Genomic DNA, 16319 nt, shown 5'->3' with positions numbered 1-16319 from the left:
ACTACGACAGTCCCGTTACGTTCCTAAACAGCTGGCTCGTCTGACACACATCCTTCTGTCTTACAGCTGTACCTGTTCATGGAACGTGAGCGTGCTCCAGAGCAGCTGAAGAGGTCATTCTCAAAGGCCAGGTAGCCATGGAACAGCACCTTCCCCCTCCCTTTCTACCCCCCCTAACCCCCCATCCCCCCGGCCCAAACAAACCACACCCAAGATCATCACACGGTGTTTACTCGTTATATATTTAGTTTTTATGTACATGGATATTGGTAGGACAACTTTGTACATATGGGACACGAAAATGAAACACTGACCTCCATCACGAGAAAGGAAACATTTACAAAGGAGGAGACGGACAGCTGGCGAGAAGGCGGCACCACTCAACATCCATTTCTTCATAGATTTACAATTTTAATAATCATCATTACAAAAAAAAACAAAAAAGGCAGGAAGGTATAAAATAACTTAAATCATGTACTTTATATGCACAGAGAGTGACCGGTAAAGACTAGTTAACTCTGCAGTTTGTGTCCAAACCCCAAAACCCACCCCCACCCCCTCCCCAACCTCCCCCCTGCCACCCCTCCCCCACCCCCCAACCCACTGAACCGACCAATGCATATCCATGCAACGATGAAGAAGAAACACGAGATGATGACAGACGAGATGGTGTCTGCAACAACCCCCTCCCCCCTCCACGCCCCCCACCCTTCCCCAACCTCCCACCCCACTGATGGGGTGGTGTGGCAATTCTCTGACCCAGAACCCGCTTTTGGCTGGAAAGCCTCCCTCCAGGCGAGGCCCTCTTGCCCCAGGCTGCCGCAAACACACCTGACGAGTGACATACACACAGACAACGCACACGTTGACACCTCGCTACACAGTCCAAACACCGTCACAGGGCCTTCAGCTGCACGAGCGGCCAGTCTGTATATGCTCTTTAGTAGAATATCGCTCGAGAGTTAAATAAACTTCTTTTCATATATTTATATATATATATAATATATATTTATTATGTACAGAGTCATTAACAAAACTTCCTGGTTTTCACCAGTTTGCTCTGGTACTTGACCGAATGGCCGCTGTGCCCCACCACGTAAACGTCCAGCAGGTAGGACTTCCCTGGCTCCAGCCCCTTTATCGTCTCGGTGGTGACGGCCTTCTGGAGGTTGGGGCTGTGGAAGTACTTGCAGAGGACCTTCTCGGACTTCTTGCGGGTCTCAGGCCCCGCGCACTGGTTCTGTTCCCGCCTGCGCTGCTCCTCGCTAAAGCTGTCCTCCACCTGCCGCCGGTAGACGCAGAACTTGTTGCGGTCCTGCGTGCCCAGCCAGGCCACGGTGACGGAGGTGCAGGTGCGCAGCTTGTCGAAGGCCTTGATGCGGGTATCCTCGGGCAGGGAGGGGAAGGGCTGCTTGTTGGGCCTGGTAGTGGCCAGGATCTTCAGCATGGACGCCCCTTTGCGGCTCCCCCGCAGGCGTATCAGGTACTTGGCCTTGGCCTTCCCTCTCAGCTGGAACTGCCGTACCCCCTCCACGTTCTGGGACAGCACCAGCTTCCCGTCCCTCCTCACCTGGATCTGGACGGAGTCCAGGCAGGAGTGGACGTAAAAGGTGACCTTCTGGTGCGAGGACACGGGCGCAAACCGGAGGAACTTGCTGCCCTTCCTCTTGATGAAGACATCGGCCACCTTGCCGTCCTTCAGCTCAGCAGTCTTCTGCTTGGCCTCCTCCTTGGTCCGGGCGAAGGTGCCCACGTAGGCTGTGCTCATGTTGGTGGCAGCGTTGACGGCAAAGACGTCAAAGTAGTACTGCGTGTCGGGCTTGAGGTCAGACACAGTGAAGATGTTCTTGTTCCCGATGCAGACCTTCTGGATGTCGGCCTTCTGCCTGGCAGCATACGCGCGGGTCACCTTGTTGCTCAGGGCCTTGCTGCCAGCGAGGGCACGGTCCTTGCCAAAGTCGTTCTCCGAAGGGAACCCGAAGTGGGAGAAATCGAAGGGGCTGAAGTCCCGGCCCGGTTTTGGGGCTGCCATGAAGGTGTCATCGGCGCTGATCTTGGCCTCCACCGCGCACAGGCTCTTGAAGTTGTGCTCTTTGTTGATGACGACGCAGTACTGCACCGGCTGCCGTAGCCGTGCACCCGTGGGCGTGGGCTTCCAGGCCAGCGTCACCGTGGTGCGGCCCAGTGAGGTGACATCCACCCGCGGGTCGTACGGCAACTCGGGGTAGGGCTGGTCTGACTCCGGGGTGGTGGTGGCGTACACCTTGAAGTTGCTGTCCTTCTCGGTGGAGAGCAGCTCCAGTTGGTACAGGCCCGAGGGAGAACTGGCGGCCACGTAGGACTCCACGTCATTCCCCTTGTAGGAGAAGAGCTCGGTGCCCTCGTCCACCGTCACCTGCAGCTTCTGCTGGTCCAGGGGCTCTGGCTCACCTGTGGGACACACACATGGGGGACACACATGGGATGTGAGGACTCCTGCCAAAAAAAAAAAACTGGCCGTGCAGCATAGGGGTAAACGAATTCCCTGCTGAGGCACTGCTGCTGTATCCTTGGGTTAGGTACTTATCTCACAATTGCTTCAGTAAATATCCAGCTGTATAAATGGATAGCATGTAAAAATTGTAACCTATGTACAGTACCAGTCAAAAGTTTGGACACACCTGATTAAGATAATGGGAAACACGCATCACAGCCCTCACCTCATTCACTCACTGAGTGGGCCTACTAATCCATAGCAACCTCACACTGCTCACAATGGCAGATTTCACTTATTCTGTGAACTGAGTAGAGCAGAATATGTAGTGGTTGATCCCTCAGGTCAGGGGAAATTCAACCACAGCCACCAGTAATAATGCTTGATAACATTAAAATGCATCAGCTCAGAACACCATACAAATAACAGGTGCACTAAGAGATGGTTACAATAATAAAATTAGCAAATCTGTTTAATCGTTTTAAAAGATGCCAACACCGTCACAATGGCAGAGCAAGTGAAGTTTAAAAATAAAGTGGATTTTTTTTAGTTTTCCTGAGAGATTTTGGCCAGGGATATGAGAGCAGAAAGTATCCCTCACACCAAATGGAAAACACCTTGGCCGTCAGCTGTCTTCTCTCACTGACCAAACACTGGGGAACCAGGTCATTATGCATGTGGAGTTTAGGAGTTTGACGGTGTCCTTCCATGCCCTCCTGTTTGGATGTGGACCTGCTGTATGTTTACACAGCAGTGATGTATGCAATTATTAATTATTTCCACAAGCACTTCAGGGGCAATGACAGTCTTTTTAGACATGCTGATTCTAGTGAAGTCATAGAAACGTTCCCCAACCCAGAACCACTGCTAGTCATTTAAGTCTGTTCCTCAGCTTTCAAAAAAAGACCCTTTTAAGTCAAAGACCTTGCTTGCGTTTATCTGGGCTCAGCGCCACTGCCTTTGCATTTGGGACCTTGAGAAAACACAAAATTATGTTTGCAGCGCAGGGAGAGTACCTGACAGCACGCTACACAGATCTGAAACACGCCAAAGCTGGCAGAGACAGGCGTCGCCCATGCCAAGCAAGGCAGAGCAAAGTACACACAGCGCGCAATGTAAACAGGCACTGATCAGGCCGCCTTGGCCAGTGCCAGCAAGCAGACCTCAGCAGGTATGAAGGAGAGGTTTGTCTCCCCGTCTCCGCTCCAGGGAACAGGTCACCAGCCTCGGCTTAAATCGGGCTCTCTAAACCACCTGGACGAGGGTGAGGGTGTCTTGGGGATAGCCAGAGTGTTTAATGTTCTTCTCCAGCTTGTAATTAGAAGGCAGAGGAACAGATGACACACAGAAACCTCAAGGCCCTTCTCTAACTCTGCTTATCCAGGAAGCACCTTTAGTTGAAGAGACTTTTTTCCATAAGGGAGATGCTGCAGCTCTTTCACAGCCCTTTTAGTTGATAAGAACAGCACAGGAAGGGTCTTCAGTGGCCTAGCACAGCTCGAAAGCCCATTGTAACCCTGACAGTGAAAAGCGGGTGAAACACTCGGGCGTGAAAGTGGAAACTTTTCATGTGTGTAAGGCGTTCAACATGGATGAGGTCCCTAAATTAGACTCCTCCTCCTTGCACCCAGGCACAGATGCTACGCTTGTGGCGTCACGCTGGGAGTGTGAGTAAGGACACTGCATGGGGTCTTTTTGAGATATGGCAGAGGGGATTTTGAAGATGGGGGGGTTAAATTCAAGTGGGTCAAAACCACAACCACAACCACTTCCCTTTCTCTATTTCTCTCTGTCTCTTTTTCCCTCCCTCTGATCCTCTGTCAGTGACCCGTTCAACCCCCTGCACATTCAGCATCCACTGGCATGCTGGAAAAGATAGCCCGTACGCACATGTAGGGGTGGGGGTTGGGGGGGTGGGAGGAGTCGTTTACCTGAGCCTCCGCTGGATTCTTCCGGAAGCTCCTGCAGGCTGAGCTTCCACTCAAGAGGAGCATCACAGGGCGTCACAGTCACAGACAGCGGTGTGTTGTCTTCCTCCACCACAAAGTAGTACCTGGGAAAACAGGAAGTGACATGCACAGGTGAACACGGGGCTGGGCGGAGCACAGTTTGGCCACTGCATCCCCAGAAAAAGTGGGAAACTTCGCTGCCTCTTCCCTTCCTCAGAGAAACGCTCGGTGCATTTACTGCAACGCTGCTGCTGCTGCGCGGAACCGACTGCGTTCAGTTCAGTTCAGCTGCACTTGGTCGGCAGAACAAAGGTTGTGCTACCAAACCGTTTGCATACGGTACAATGCGACAAGCGCTGCTATGGCTACAGGGACAAACACACACACACAATTATGGTTTGTGTAAACACAGGAAACAATGCTTTAAAGAGTAAAAGAAAGCAACATTTATCAGCAGTCTAACAGAGTGGGTCACAGTGAGCTGACAGTGAGACTTTGGGAGGCTTCCCCTAAACTCTCTGCGTCAGCGGGCAAACCCAGGGTTCTGATAGGGCGACGGCCATGTCATTTCGCTAGGCACGGTTTGGCTGGTTGGGCGGCAGGTGCCATCTTGGTGCCAGCTGGTGCAGTTATTGATACGATCTGCATGAAAAATGACTCCACATCTCTCACATATCAGCTGAAACTCCAAAATGGCGGTAATTACACAGGTGTACTAATTCATTTCATTACATTTATATTTAAATGTACTGAAATACTGATCTCGGTCTGAGGGTTTCACTCAGCGCATTCTTGGCTGAATCAAGGATGTTTATATGGACAATGAAATATGAATATGAAAATAGACAAAAACAATCAGCAAAGAGCTGATTTATCATGAGAAACCTTGCTTTGCTACAGTTAGCCAGCTAGCAGATAAACTGCACTGACAAGATGCTTACAGACAAAAATTCACCCCATTCGCAGTAACTGATGTGTCAAAAGCTGAAATTCTCCTGATGTTTCTGACAAAATTCGCCCTGGCACTGTTTTCAGGAAATATGGCTGAATTACAAATCTTACTTAACATCCGATGACAAATGAAACCCTCAAAAAAATGTTCCTGAAACATTGCAACAGGTGTGTGTCAAGCGGGGTACGCAGACCATTTGGGGCTGCAGGTTCCAGGACCGATAGGGAAACCGATTGTGTCAGATAGGTAAGCAGATAATTCAACAACATCCAATCTCTCTGCAGCTTCCTGCAGGCTCCTGAGGCAGGCAGCCCTCTCCAAGGCAGCCTCTTCCTGGTCTGCTCCAACAGCCACACGCATGACAGCACGACATATTCATCCACTGTTTCGTTTAGGACAGAACATGTGAAATATCTGCTAAAGAAAAGCGGGACTGAGTTTGACGGCTGGCAAACATCGCCGATCTGCATGACAGCACCGTCCAAACAGAGCTCATGTTTTCTACATGGCCAGCACGGTTGCCCTTAGTCACACGATGACGTGTTGACCAACTGCGTCGACTCCAGAGTGTCAAGCCTCAGGCCTCCCGCCCAATCAAATCCCAGTCTGTTGTAAGGTGCTTACATTTTTTGAAAGCGCATTAAAGTAGCAGGAATCGTTTCTGCTCTATGGTGGGGCAGAGCACATGAAGGGCAGTGTGGAGTGACAGATTTTTAACCTCTGTGGGCAGTGGGGGTTTGGCTGGTCACCCTGACCACCCCACCCCCTCATTCCGTGATGACAGAACAAAGCCACTGTGCTCGTTATGCCGAAAACTGACACCCCACCCACCACCAGCACCATGGTGGCAGGAAGGACATGAATCCAGTCGCACATGTATGACCCCTCGTCTGAGAGCATGCTCAAAGCTCAGAGCTCCCCCTGCAACCGATGCACACGCACACAGAGCCCTGCAGAGATACACTCCACTGGGGGGACGTTACCATGGAAAAGTAAAAGTCCGGATGCTAGGGGATCTGTCAGAGGGTTTGGAGAGTAAGGGAGTGAGAGGGTTTGGAGGAGTGGAAGGGTTTCGGGAGAAGGGACTGGGGGATTGGGAGAGTTCATGGGAGGGCTGGGGAGGCAACTGTTACTGTGGAAAAGTAAAAGTCCTTGGGGGATCTGGAAGAGGGAAAGGGTTTGGGGCACAGTGAGAGGGAGGGTTTGTAGGGGTCAGAGGGATTGGGGGAGGTGGGGCTGCGAAGGGGATAGGGGGTGGTTGTTGTACCTTTTGGGCGTGTCCCTGAAGAGGTAGCTGTTGATCTCCGCTCCGTCCGGGATGGCAGAGGAGTCGTGGAACAGGGCCTTGTCCCGCACCTGCATCTGGAACAGCCCCTCGTCCCGAGTGGGCAGCTTCTGCGCCCCTACCCCAAGCAGCAGCAGCAGCAGCAGGAACAGCCTCATCTGCAACACAGAGAACCGCCAGATCAGAACCACACCGGAGCAGAGATGCAGTCAGAACCGCACTGAATCAGAAACACAGCCAGAACCACACCGGAGCAGAGATGCAGTCAGAACCACACCGGAGCAGAGATGCAGTCAGAACCGCACTGAATCAGAAACGCAGTCAGAACCACACCGGAGCAGAGATGCAGTCAGAACCACACCGGAGCAGAGATGCAGTCAGAACCGCACTGAATCAGAAACACAGCCAGAACCACACCGGAGCAGAGATGCAGTCAGAACCACACCGGAGCAGAGATGCAGTCAGAACCGCACTGAATCAGAAACACAGCCAGAACCACACCGGAGCAGAGATGCAGTCAGAACCGCACTGAATCAGAAACACAGCCAGAACCACACCGGAGCAGAGATGCAGTTAGAACCGCACTGAATCAGAAACACAGCCAGAACCACACCGGAGCAGAGATGCAGTTAGAACCGCACTGAATCAGAAACACAGCCAGAACGACACTGGGTCGGAGACACAGCCAGAACCGCACTGGATCAGAGACTCCGTCAGAACCACACCAAACCAGAACTACACCGGATCAGAACTATGTTCAGAACTGCACCAGATCAGATCCACAACAAGAACCACGCTGGGTCAAAAGCACAGCCAGAGCCAAATTGGATAAGAACCAACAATAATCAGAACCACACCAGAGCAGAAACCACAGATAGAACCGCATCGGATTGTGCGAAAGCAGGAAGGTCCCATCCTCCCTGCCCCCAGGTGTTTTTAAACCACTCTCTCAGAGAATCTGCAGCCTGGTCTCGGTGAGCTACTGAGAAACCTGAGAAGGAGGAGAGAATCAGCACCCCTTCCTCCTCCTCACACCTCACAGCCCAAACGCACAAGTAATGCGTGTGCGGGCCATACCTCCCAGAGTGCTCCCTCTTTCTCAGCTCTGCCCGTCAGCGTCTGCGCCCCAAACCACACCCACCCCTTCTACACTCTCAGTGCTCAAACCACAAACTCCATTACACTACCAGCCTTCCCCTCGTTTAAATGACAGGACTAAGTACCTATGTGTTCCATTGGGCTGCTTTTGACTGACAGGCCTAAGGCGTGATCCGGCTTTAGGACTTCAACTGTCAGCTCTGCACCTATCGGGGACAGCATGGGAATGCACAAAAAAACAGCAGAGGACTTAAAACACAAAAAGTCTGGGAGGGTAGGACTGATAAGCCCTCACTTCTGGTAAGGCAGTGAAAGTTACCAGCCCAGCAGAGCCAGAGAGGCTGTGAGGGCCAGGCCTGTAAAGCAGACCTGATATACAGCACGGAAACCCGGCCACTAGAGATGGCCTCCCCCTCAGCACAGGCTCTAATGCAGCCCGAGCGGCCTCTCGTAACGAAACCCCCTGTTTATTGATTTTGCCACATTGATCGCACTTGATGGGAAGCAAAATCCCTGCTGATTTAATCAGAATAATGATGGCCGATTATCCAGATACTCCAGCACCATTTACTGCAAGCAAAAGCCTGTCCTTTTAATGACCCCTGTGAGAGAAGAGTTCAGATCCCCCCTTTCCCCCTCTCTCTCTCCCTCTTTCTCTCTCTCCCTCCCTATCCCTCTCCCTCTCTTTCTCTCTCTCTCTCTCAGCTGTTGGAGTCCAGGATCAGAGTGCTTCATTGTAATCTCTTGGAAAATGAAATGGCTAATTTGTGTCTCTCTTTAAGTCCCCTGTGTGAAAGAGGAGGGGGCTCAGAGGGGGGTGGTGGGGTTTTGGGGGGGGAGGGGGGGCTGGGCAGGCAGGCAGACTTTATCAAGTGGATTCCAAACTCAAAAAAGCCCAAAATTTTGACAGGCACAGCTTGCGCTAAGCAGAAGCTCGTGTTTCTTCACACTTCTGTTTTTTTAAATGCAGTAATTTCTCTTGCCTCTGCGTCAACATGGGTGACAGACAGTTATGAGGATCGGGATGCAAATAAAGACAGAAAAGATGGCCTAAAGTATTTTAACTGTCTTGGGGGGGGGGGGGGGGGGTCTTTCCTGATCCTCTCGTCTCCTGTCTTATTCTACATGCTTCAGCGGCATTGGTACAAGCATACATAAGGATGCATTTATTTATTTGTTCCTTTACTTGTTTGTTGTTCATCTTGAGGGCTCCAGAGTGTCGTGAGACGGGGGGCAGGGGCGGCTGGGGGGGGTCTGCGAGCAGGGTAGGGGGAGATGCAAATTCCGCACAATGGGGCGGACAGGGGCTCTGCGTTGCCATGATACCAAGCGGCCATCTTTTCATTCTGTGGGGGGGTGTCTATGGGCTGAGAGTGGGACTCTGCCCCCCACAAACACCCCCAACCCCATTCAACCCCCCCCCCGGTCACTTCCTCCGCACAGTGTCACAGAGACAGTACTGCCACCACTGCCTCTGGGCCCCCAGGCGCCTGCCGTAAGAAGGCCCCACTGGGCCAATCCAGAACTCTGAGACATAACACTACACACTCAGTTTGCTGTGTGCGACTGGGCCTCACACTGGCACAGAGAGGTGGCCACACCCCAGAGCACCCCCCGCCCCCCACCCCTTGTACCCCAAATCCGGGCAGGAGTGCAGGCTTGGCGCCTGGAGAAAATGTAGAGGGGTGCATGTGCAATCCACGGGGAGTCATATTTAAAAAAAAAATGTAATAAATATTATGCAGACATCAGGATATGAGGAGACAACTGGGGGTGCTCCCCTAAACACCCCCATAGCGCCGGCACTGTGGGTTTGAGAATTCACTCTGCGGTCGCATGTTATAGCTTACATCCAGAGCCGACACTGGCCGGGTTTAAGAGCTCAGGAGGACAGGGAGAGCAACAGAACCAGGACAGGCGGAACCAGCTCCTCTCCTTCCCCCACCCCGCTTCTCAGCACAGCTCAGGTTCTCAAGACCCAGATAAAACTGCTCCTACAAAAATAAAACTCCGGGCTTTCAACTTCAGAACTTGGCATCTGGAACAAATAAAGGCTAATGTTTAATTACAGAGAAGAGAGAATGTATGATTGTAATTTGGTGAGGGATAATTTGAAGGCAGGGCCGGCCGCAGTCGTGTCAGCTTTGTTTTGCTGCGTTTTTTATTTATTTATATATTTATTTATTTTATGTTTTTTTTTTTTTTTTAGCTTTACTCCAACAAGAACTGTTTGAAACTTGAAGCACTTTTGGTCATTAAAAAAAGAGAAAACTTCAGACTCTCGAATAAATGGAAGACGTAGCAGAGGAGCGGGAGGGATAAGGACGGTAATGCTAAACAGCTTAACGGCTCTCCACTGCGGTCACGGACGTAGACTGCACCACAGCTGATCCCACACAGGCCTGCGCAGCAGAGCTGCAGAACTGCGCAACAAAACTAGACACAATGAAAGGCAAAACAGAACTGCATGTGGCCGCAGGGGAAAAAGACCACAAAAGCACTGCACCCATACGCGCACGCAGACACAGCACTGTTTTAAGAGTCAGGCGTGGTGTGAATAAACACAGTTCGGTCTCAGGATCCTTCTTCAGCGGCGTTAAATGAAGGCGGCGATGTTAGCCTCATGGACTGTGCCTGCCGCTGAGCCAAAACACCGTGTGGATGACACAGAAACCCAGGAACTTTCTCTCACTGTTGCTGTGGCGTTATCGAAAAGTGCATTACAATGCGTTATTGGCATTTTAGCAGACACTCTTATCCAGAGCAACTTACTTTGGTTACAGTTTTTTTTACAATGTTATCCATTTATACAGCTGGATATTTACTGAGGTAAATGTGGGTCAAGTGTCTTGCTCAAGGGGTACAGCAGTAGCGCCCAAGGGGGGGAATTGAACTGACAACCATTCAGTAACGAGTCTTGCTCCTTACCACTGTGTTACTCTGCCACCCCGGAAAGGTCACAGATGAAGGATCATTTCAGCTAGTAAATGAATATCCACAATACTAGGGAGAGGAACACAGATTTTTAAAAAATGACCAAAATATTTCTTGGGTTAACAAAGGCAGTTTTCCCACAGATGCACCGCATGGACTGCGCTCACACAGCGCTTGTTAGCGGGTTCCTGCTGCGCAGAGGACCTGGGCGTGTGCGTGCGTGAGCTGCAGAAGAGAAGCGCAGACGTGCGCTGATCGATGTCAGATGTGTGGCGCGTGGAGAGCAGGGTTCCGTGAGGGATGGGAGACGCGGGCCTGCAGCGGAACCACTCCGCATGTCGGCCTGCTTCCACGTCACTCACGCCACACAGCGTTTCTGGCCTTGTCACAGCTGCTCCATGTTTAACAGCTCAGACTGGACCCTGCTGCCCTCCTCAAACACACTGCCTCTGTGTGTGTGTGTGTGTGTGTGTGTGTGTGTGTGTGTGTGTGTCTCGGTGAAGAATGTGTAGCATAGCGGTAAGGCGCAGGGCTTGAAACCAAAAGGTTGCAAGGTTGCGGTTCGATTCCCCACTGGGGCACTGCTGCTGTATCTTTGGGCAAGGTACTAAACCCACACTTGTCTCAGTAAATATCCAGCTGTATAAATTGATAATGTTACCTGTAAAAAAACTGTAACCTATGTAAGACACTCTATAAGCATGGATAAAAGCATCTGCAAAATGACAAAAATGTGTAGTGTAGTGTAGAATGATGCGAGGTAAAGTGTGAGTGTGTGTGTGTGCGTGTATTAATACGTTAGCGTGAGTGCACACGTGTATTCATTTGAACATGTATGTGTCCTTGTGTGTCTCTAAGTGAATGTGTGTAGGAGAGGTGTGGTCATGGCTTCTTATTCTAAACTCGCTTCCCTAATCAGTCCAGATTCACCACAGCATGTGCGGGAAGCCTGTCTCACGAAAGAGAAATTCAACACTGTGACCCCCCTACACTTCGCCCCCTTCCCTTGCCCCACACACACCGCCAAAGGGGGAGCAGACTGGCCTTTCCCTCCCACCCCCAAAAAAATCTGTCTCAGGAACTGTAAATCTCCACCCTCCTCCCACATCACCCTCATTAGTAGGAATAGAGGGAAAAGACACTTTAATTTCAAAACAAATAAAGACATTTCAGATTGGACTGAAAGAGTCGTCTAGAACGACACAGCGACCCCGCCGCGGCAAACCGGTCTCCTGTCTCCCAGTCTCAGAAGGCTGATTTAGGGTCCGGTGCTCCCGGGACAGGATTGCGCGCAGGCTGGGATAGTGATTTTCTCCGGGATCGGCCCGGCCCGGGATCGAGGTGTGCAGACCCGGCCACGTCGGGTAGCAGCGCGCACAGGGCGGGCGTGATGCGCGAGCCGAGCGAGCTGACAGAGCTCTTCCTCTCCCTCTCAAGACCGCGTCTCTCGCGGCGCTGCGACCATCCCAGCTCATACACACGGACATGCTGGCACGTTTAGGGATTCCCAAAGTCTTCAGTCTTTTCTTTACCCCTTGTTTCGGGGGGTGGGGTGGGGGTAATCTTTCAGTTTGGAGTTCGCACAGCATCCTGGAATGTTACTCGCAGGCTAGGTCGGGTCGCGAGGGCACTTTCTATTACTCCAGTACAAATGATGCATTCAGACGAGGGGAGGCTGCCAACTGACGGGACACTTCATTGGTGTCATTGTGATGGGGAAGATCAGAGATTACTAACAAACAAAAAGAGCATGGGAACGAACAGATATTCCTGCGATACACGTACAGGAAAGCATTGTGGGGGAAAGATTCCGTCACTTTCCATCGTTTAATCAAGGAGAGAGGCACAGAAAACGCACTTAAAGAGAAACCTCTCGTGACAGAAGTTTATTTTTCCTCTCTAATGTAGAATCACTCAAACTAACTGAATTAGCGCGAGCACATTGTTGTTTAACCCCGTGTTAGTGTTAACGATGAGCAAAAGCGAACGCAGTAACCCCGAATGGCTCCTTAATTTAGGTTGTCTTCTACTTAATGTTTACAGAAAAAAATGCTTTCAAGGCATAAATACATTCCAGCTGCCCGGACAAAGACCCAGCGCAGTAAACTGCATGCACACCGCAGACTGACTCTTTTCTGTGGAGGTTTTAGGATGCATAAACGGCTATAGCAACAGTGCCGGAATTCTTTCAGGCCAAGTTTTCATATGCAAATGCACGGTTTAGTTACGGTATGCAACACAGGCGTTCCCATATTGGGACTTTTTGTTCATTACCCATTCTCCTGAAATAAGACTATGTGAGAAAGAGGGAGCGAGAGAGGGATAGATGGTAATGTGCTCTTACTTCCCTCACAATATACAGTAATTCAAATTCACATTCCATTTGCCAGGCAGAGATTAAACATCGTGTCACAATGGTGATGGCAGAAAATGCTTATTTTTTGAGAAAACAACTGGTGGTTTTGCAGAATCTAGCATCTAGCTGCTCAGAATATTAGTTTGTAAATGCCAATGCCTCTCCAAGTCGCAGACTATATATGAAAAAAGACTATATATGAAACCAACCAGCTGTTGCTCAGTGTATGTCTCACCATATCAAAGAGTTTGGGAGAATGCATTTCTCGAAGAATAGGCTATAAAAGTTAAGTTTTACTGTCTCACTTATTTTCACACACGCACACAAAATTAAATGAAAAAAGTATTCACTATTATATTTCCGTGTTCTGGATACAACTATATCTCATTACATCAAATGAGCTCAAATTATTCTTGCAGCAGACAATTATGTTTAGACAAACTGTCCAAATGTCTACTGCGAATAAAGAGCATAACGCTGTCAGCGCGGGCTGAAGCAATGCTGGATAACGGGGCGTGCAGGTGTTTACGGCAGTCCCCTCCTGCACATCTTAATTATCAGGCAATCATTAAAACCTCACTGATCTTTGTCTCATTTTAATAATCTCTAACGCGCTTATATCGACAGCTCGATTTAAAAGAAACGCTGGGAAAAACGAGAAGACACGCAAGAGAGGGACACACTTGCGAACTGCACGAGGCTGGTGTAGTTTGAGGTGGGTAACTTTGGTGTGCATGGGAACCCCGTAACGCTGCATAACGCCGTGCGAAACGTTCTGTTTCAGCGGGCAGCCGACACTGCGTAGCGCATGCACTTTTAAACTTCTTTAAAGTTCGTTATTTCCGAGCGACCGAGAATCCAGTCGTGGACCCGTAAGCATAGCCAAACTGCAAAACCTAACTTATAAGTCATACTTGCTCCGGCTTGACTGAAATGCGTTTGAAACCCGTAACTTCCTATAGTTGTAAACCACAAACCCCTTCCCCTTTCGCTGGCAACCATTTCAAAGGCAGAGCCCCTTTATTCTGGGAGTTCCGCTTTGTTTTTCTTCAATCTTATACACAGCAGCTTTCGGCAGAGCTTGGCTTCGCGAACCGGTCGTTAAAACACCACGGAAACTCAAAATTACTTCAGGACCTAAAGATAAATAGAATTTATACAATTTAAACGAAACAGTTGACCATAGCTTCGCGATATGACATGTTTAGAGCTCGCTACCTCATGGAACTGTTGTGAAGGGTACACTGCGCTAAGGTCACATTAAGTGTTCAATAGACTGAACGTTGTCAGCGAAAAGAGATCTTACCTTGCAGATATAAACAAATTTGAGCAAAAAACTTGAAATCTTCAAAATCTCGTTTCCGTGCGTAATTGTGTAAAAATCGGATCAAAAAGTAGATCAAATTGGGTAACGCAAACAAAATAAAACTGGATAAAACGCCCAGTCGGGGTTGAGAATAAAGTTGTCCTTTTCGGTGTCCGGTAGATTCCTCGAGTGAACTCGGATTATGGATGTGATGCTGGACACAGATCAGGCGGATTTAGTTTGTCCCGAGTCAGTTGAGTATCCCGAATTTGGCAGAGAGTTTCACCCCTGCCGCGCCGGTGCTATTGAGACTCCAACTGAATTAAGCAGCGAACTGGTACGATCTCTCCCTCTCCGCTGCCTCAATAGTAACTCCAAACCCAGCCCACTTGTACCGGACACACAGCCCTAACAAACAAAAAAACCAACCAGAGATCAGCTTGGATGAAGACAAGACCTATCAGAGAATCGGTCCTCGGCTGACATCACTTTATGAATGAAAAACAATTATAGATTACTTAAATACAGCGGTTTACCAGAGGGCTGCCTTATATTAAAAATAACGAGGAACTCGCTCCTCTTACAACTAAAGAAACTTGCATCTTGTTCATCAATTCACTCTAATTCTGCATTCGGGTCACATCGAAAATATCAGAAAACTAGTTTTTAACAAACAGTGAGTGAACAGTTAGTCTTGGCAAGCCAAAGATACAGTGTTTCTGGTGCGCTGGAAACGTTTCTTCGCGACAAGCTGCTGAGGATCTTACAGCTCGGGAGACACATGAGAGGCACACGTTGCGTGTTACGGTGCATGTCGTCTTAAAAGTGGGGAACCCCCCACATATTTTTCTTGTTGGGAGATGTTTATTGCAAGTCGTCGGCTGTGTGAATTTGTTACACTCGGGTAGCTCTTTTTCAAAGTCACGCATCTCCCGCGGCTATGCCTTTAAAAAGTCTGGAGAGGTTTTGCAATACCTTAGAGTTAAAAGGGGGGAAGTCGGGTTACGCCGATGCCTTTAAAAGGACAAAGTGCTTTACTGTGAAATACCTCTCCCATTGATACAAATAAACTCAAAGTCAGCTATCCGAGTGTGTCCGCTGATGTTTGTTTTAGTCTTCCCCCCCAAGTCCCTGCTCCATTTGCATTAGAGGAGTTTATTTGGCCAAAAGATGTTCCGTATAGGTGTGAAAACGCCGGCGAGACAGCGCTGCTTTTGTCTGGTCCCGGGCCGTAACCCAGGGAGGTAAATAATCTCTGAAGATAAGAGCCGATGACAAAATCCTGTCGGTGATGTGATGTAGTTGCAGATAGATTTATGACTTCAGAGGACTGGTTTTTATGTCACCGAGAACAGCAGACATTCTCGTCCGCCGTCTTCAATACAAATAATCTGCAAAGTAAATTTACATTTGCTGTAACAACAACAACAATAATGATAAGAAGAACCGTTATTATTATTATCATTATCATTATTATTATTATTATTATTATTATTATTATTTTGTTCCTTTTCCTGCTTCCTCTATGATTAGTGGTACTGTTATTATTAGTAGATAGTATCGCAAATGGAAATTTAAATTACGACCTTTTTTACGACTATTATTATAATAATAATAATTATTATTATTATAAGTAGTAGTAGTAGCATTAGTAGTAACATCTTTTTTGTTGCTGCTGCTATTATTTTTAACATTTTTACAAAAAAAGTAATTTGCGTTATTTGCAATAAAACAATGTTTTCTCGAGAACATACACGTTGGGGACATAGCATCAATTCCTTGGATGCCTTTCTCAGGTATGTCAGCGCCATCTAGCGGCGGCATCACAGATTTTTAATAGCAACCGAGAGCGTTTACGTTTGGTAAAGGAGAGGAACAGCGCAGATTCCGCACAGGTCTAAAAACTGATTTTCCATGGGTACACGGAAATTACAGGGGGCCGATCTTATGGAAAAATCACAAAGAG

General features: G+C 49.1%; 1 protein-coding gene across 1 annotated transcript; it reads right to left on the bottom strand.

The window, feature by feature from the left end:
- Positions 1-1027: 1027 nt before the first annotated feature.
- Positions 1028-14704, bottom strand: ndnf (neuron-derived neurotrophic factor). The gene is made up of 4 exons (XM_036517582.1): positions 14354-14704; positions 6642-6817; positions 4405-4526; positions 1028-2430 (listed from the first exon to the last, which is right to left on the bottom strand). Exons 2-4 carry the CDS (start codon positions 6815-6817, stop codon positions 1028-1030), a joined length of 1701 nt encoding a protein of 566 aa, XP_036373475.1. The 5' UTR covers positions 14354-14704.
- Positions 14705-16319: the final 1615 nt, after the last annotated feature.

This window comes from Megalops cyprinoides, chromosome 2 (genome assembly GCF_013368585.1).
Source record: "Megalops cyprinoides isolate fMegCyp1 chromosome 2, fMegCyp1.pri, whole genome shotgun sequence".
In the NCBI taxonomy this organism is placed as follows: Eukaryota; Metazoa; Chordata; class Actinopteri; order Elopiformes; family Megalopidae; genus Megalops; species Megalops cyprinoides.
The sequence above is the reverse complement of the archived record's forward strand: the minus strand, read 5'-3'. Positions and strand labels throughout refer to the sequence as shown.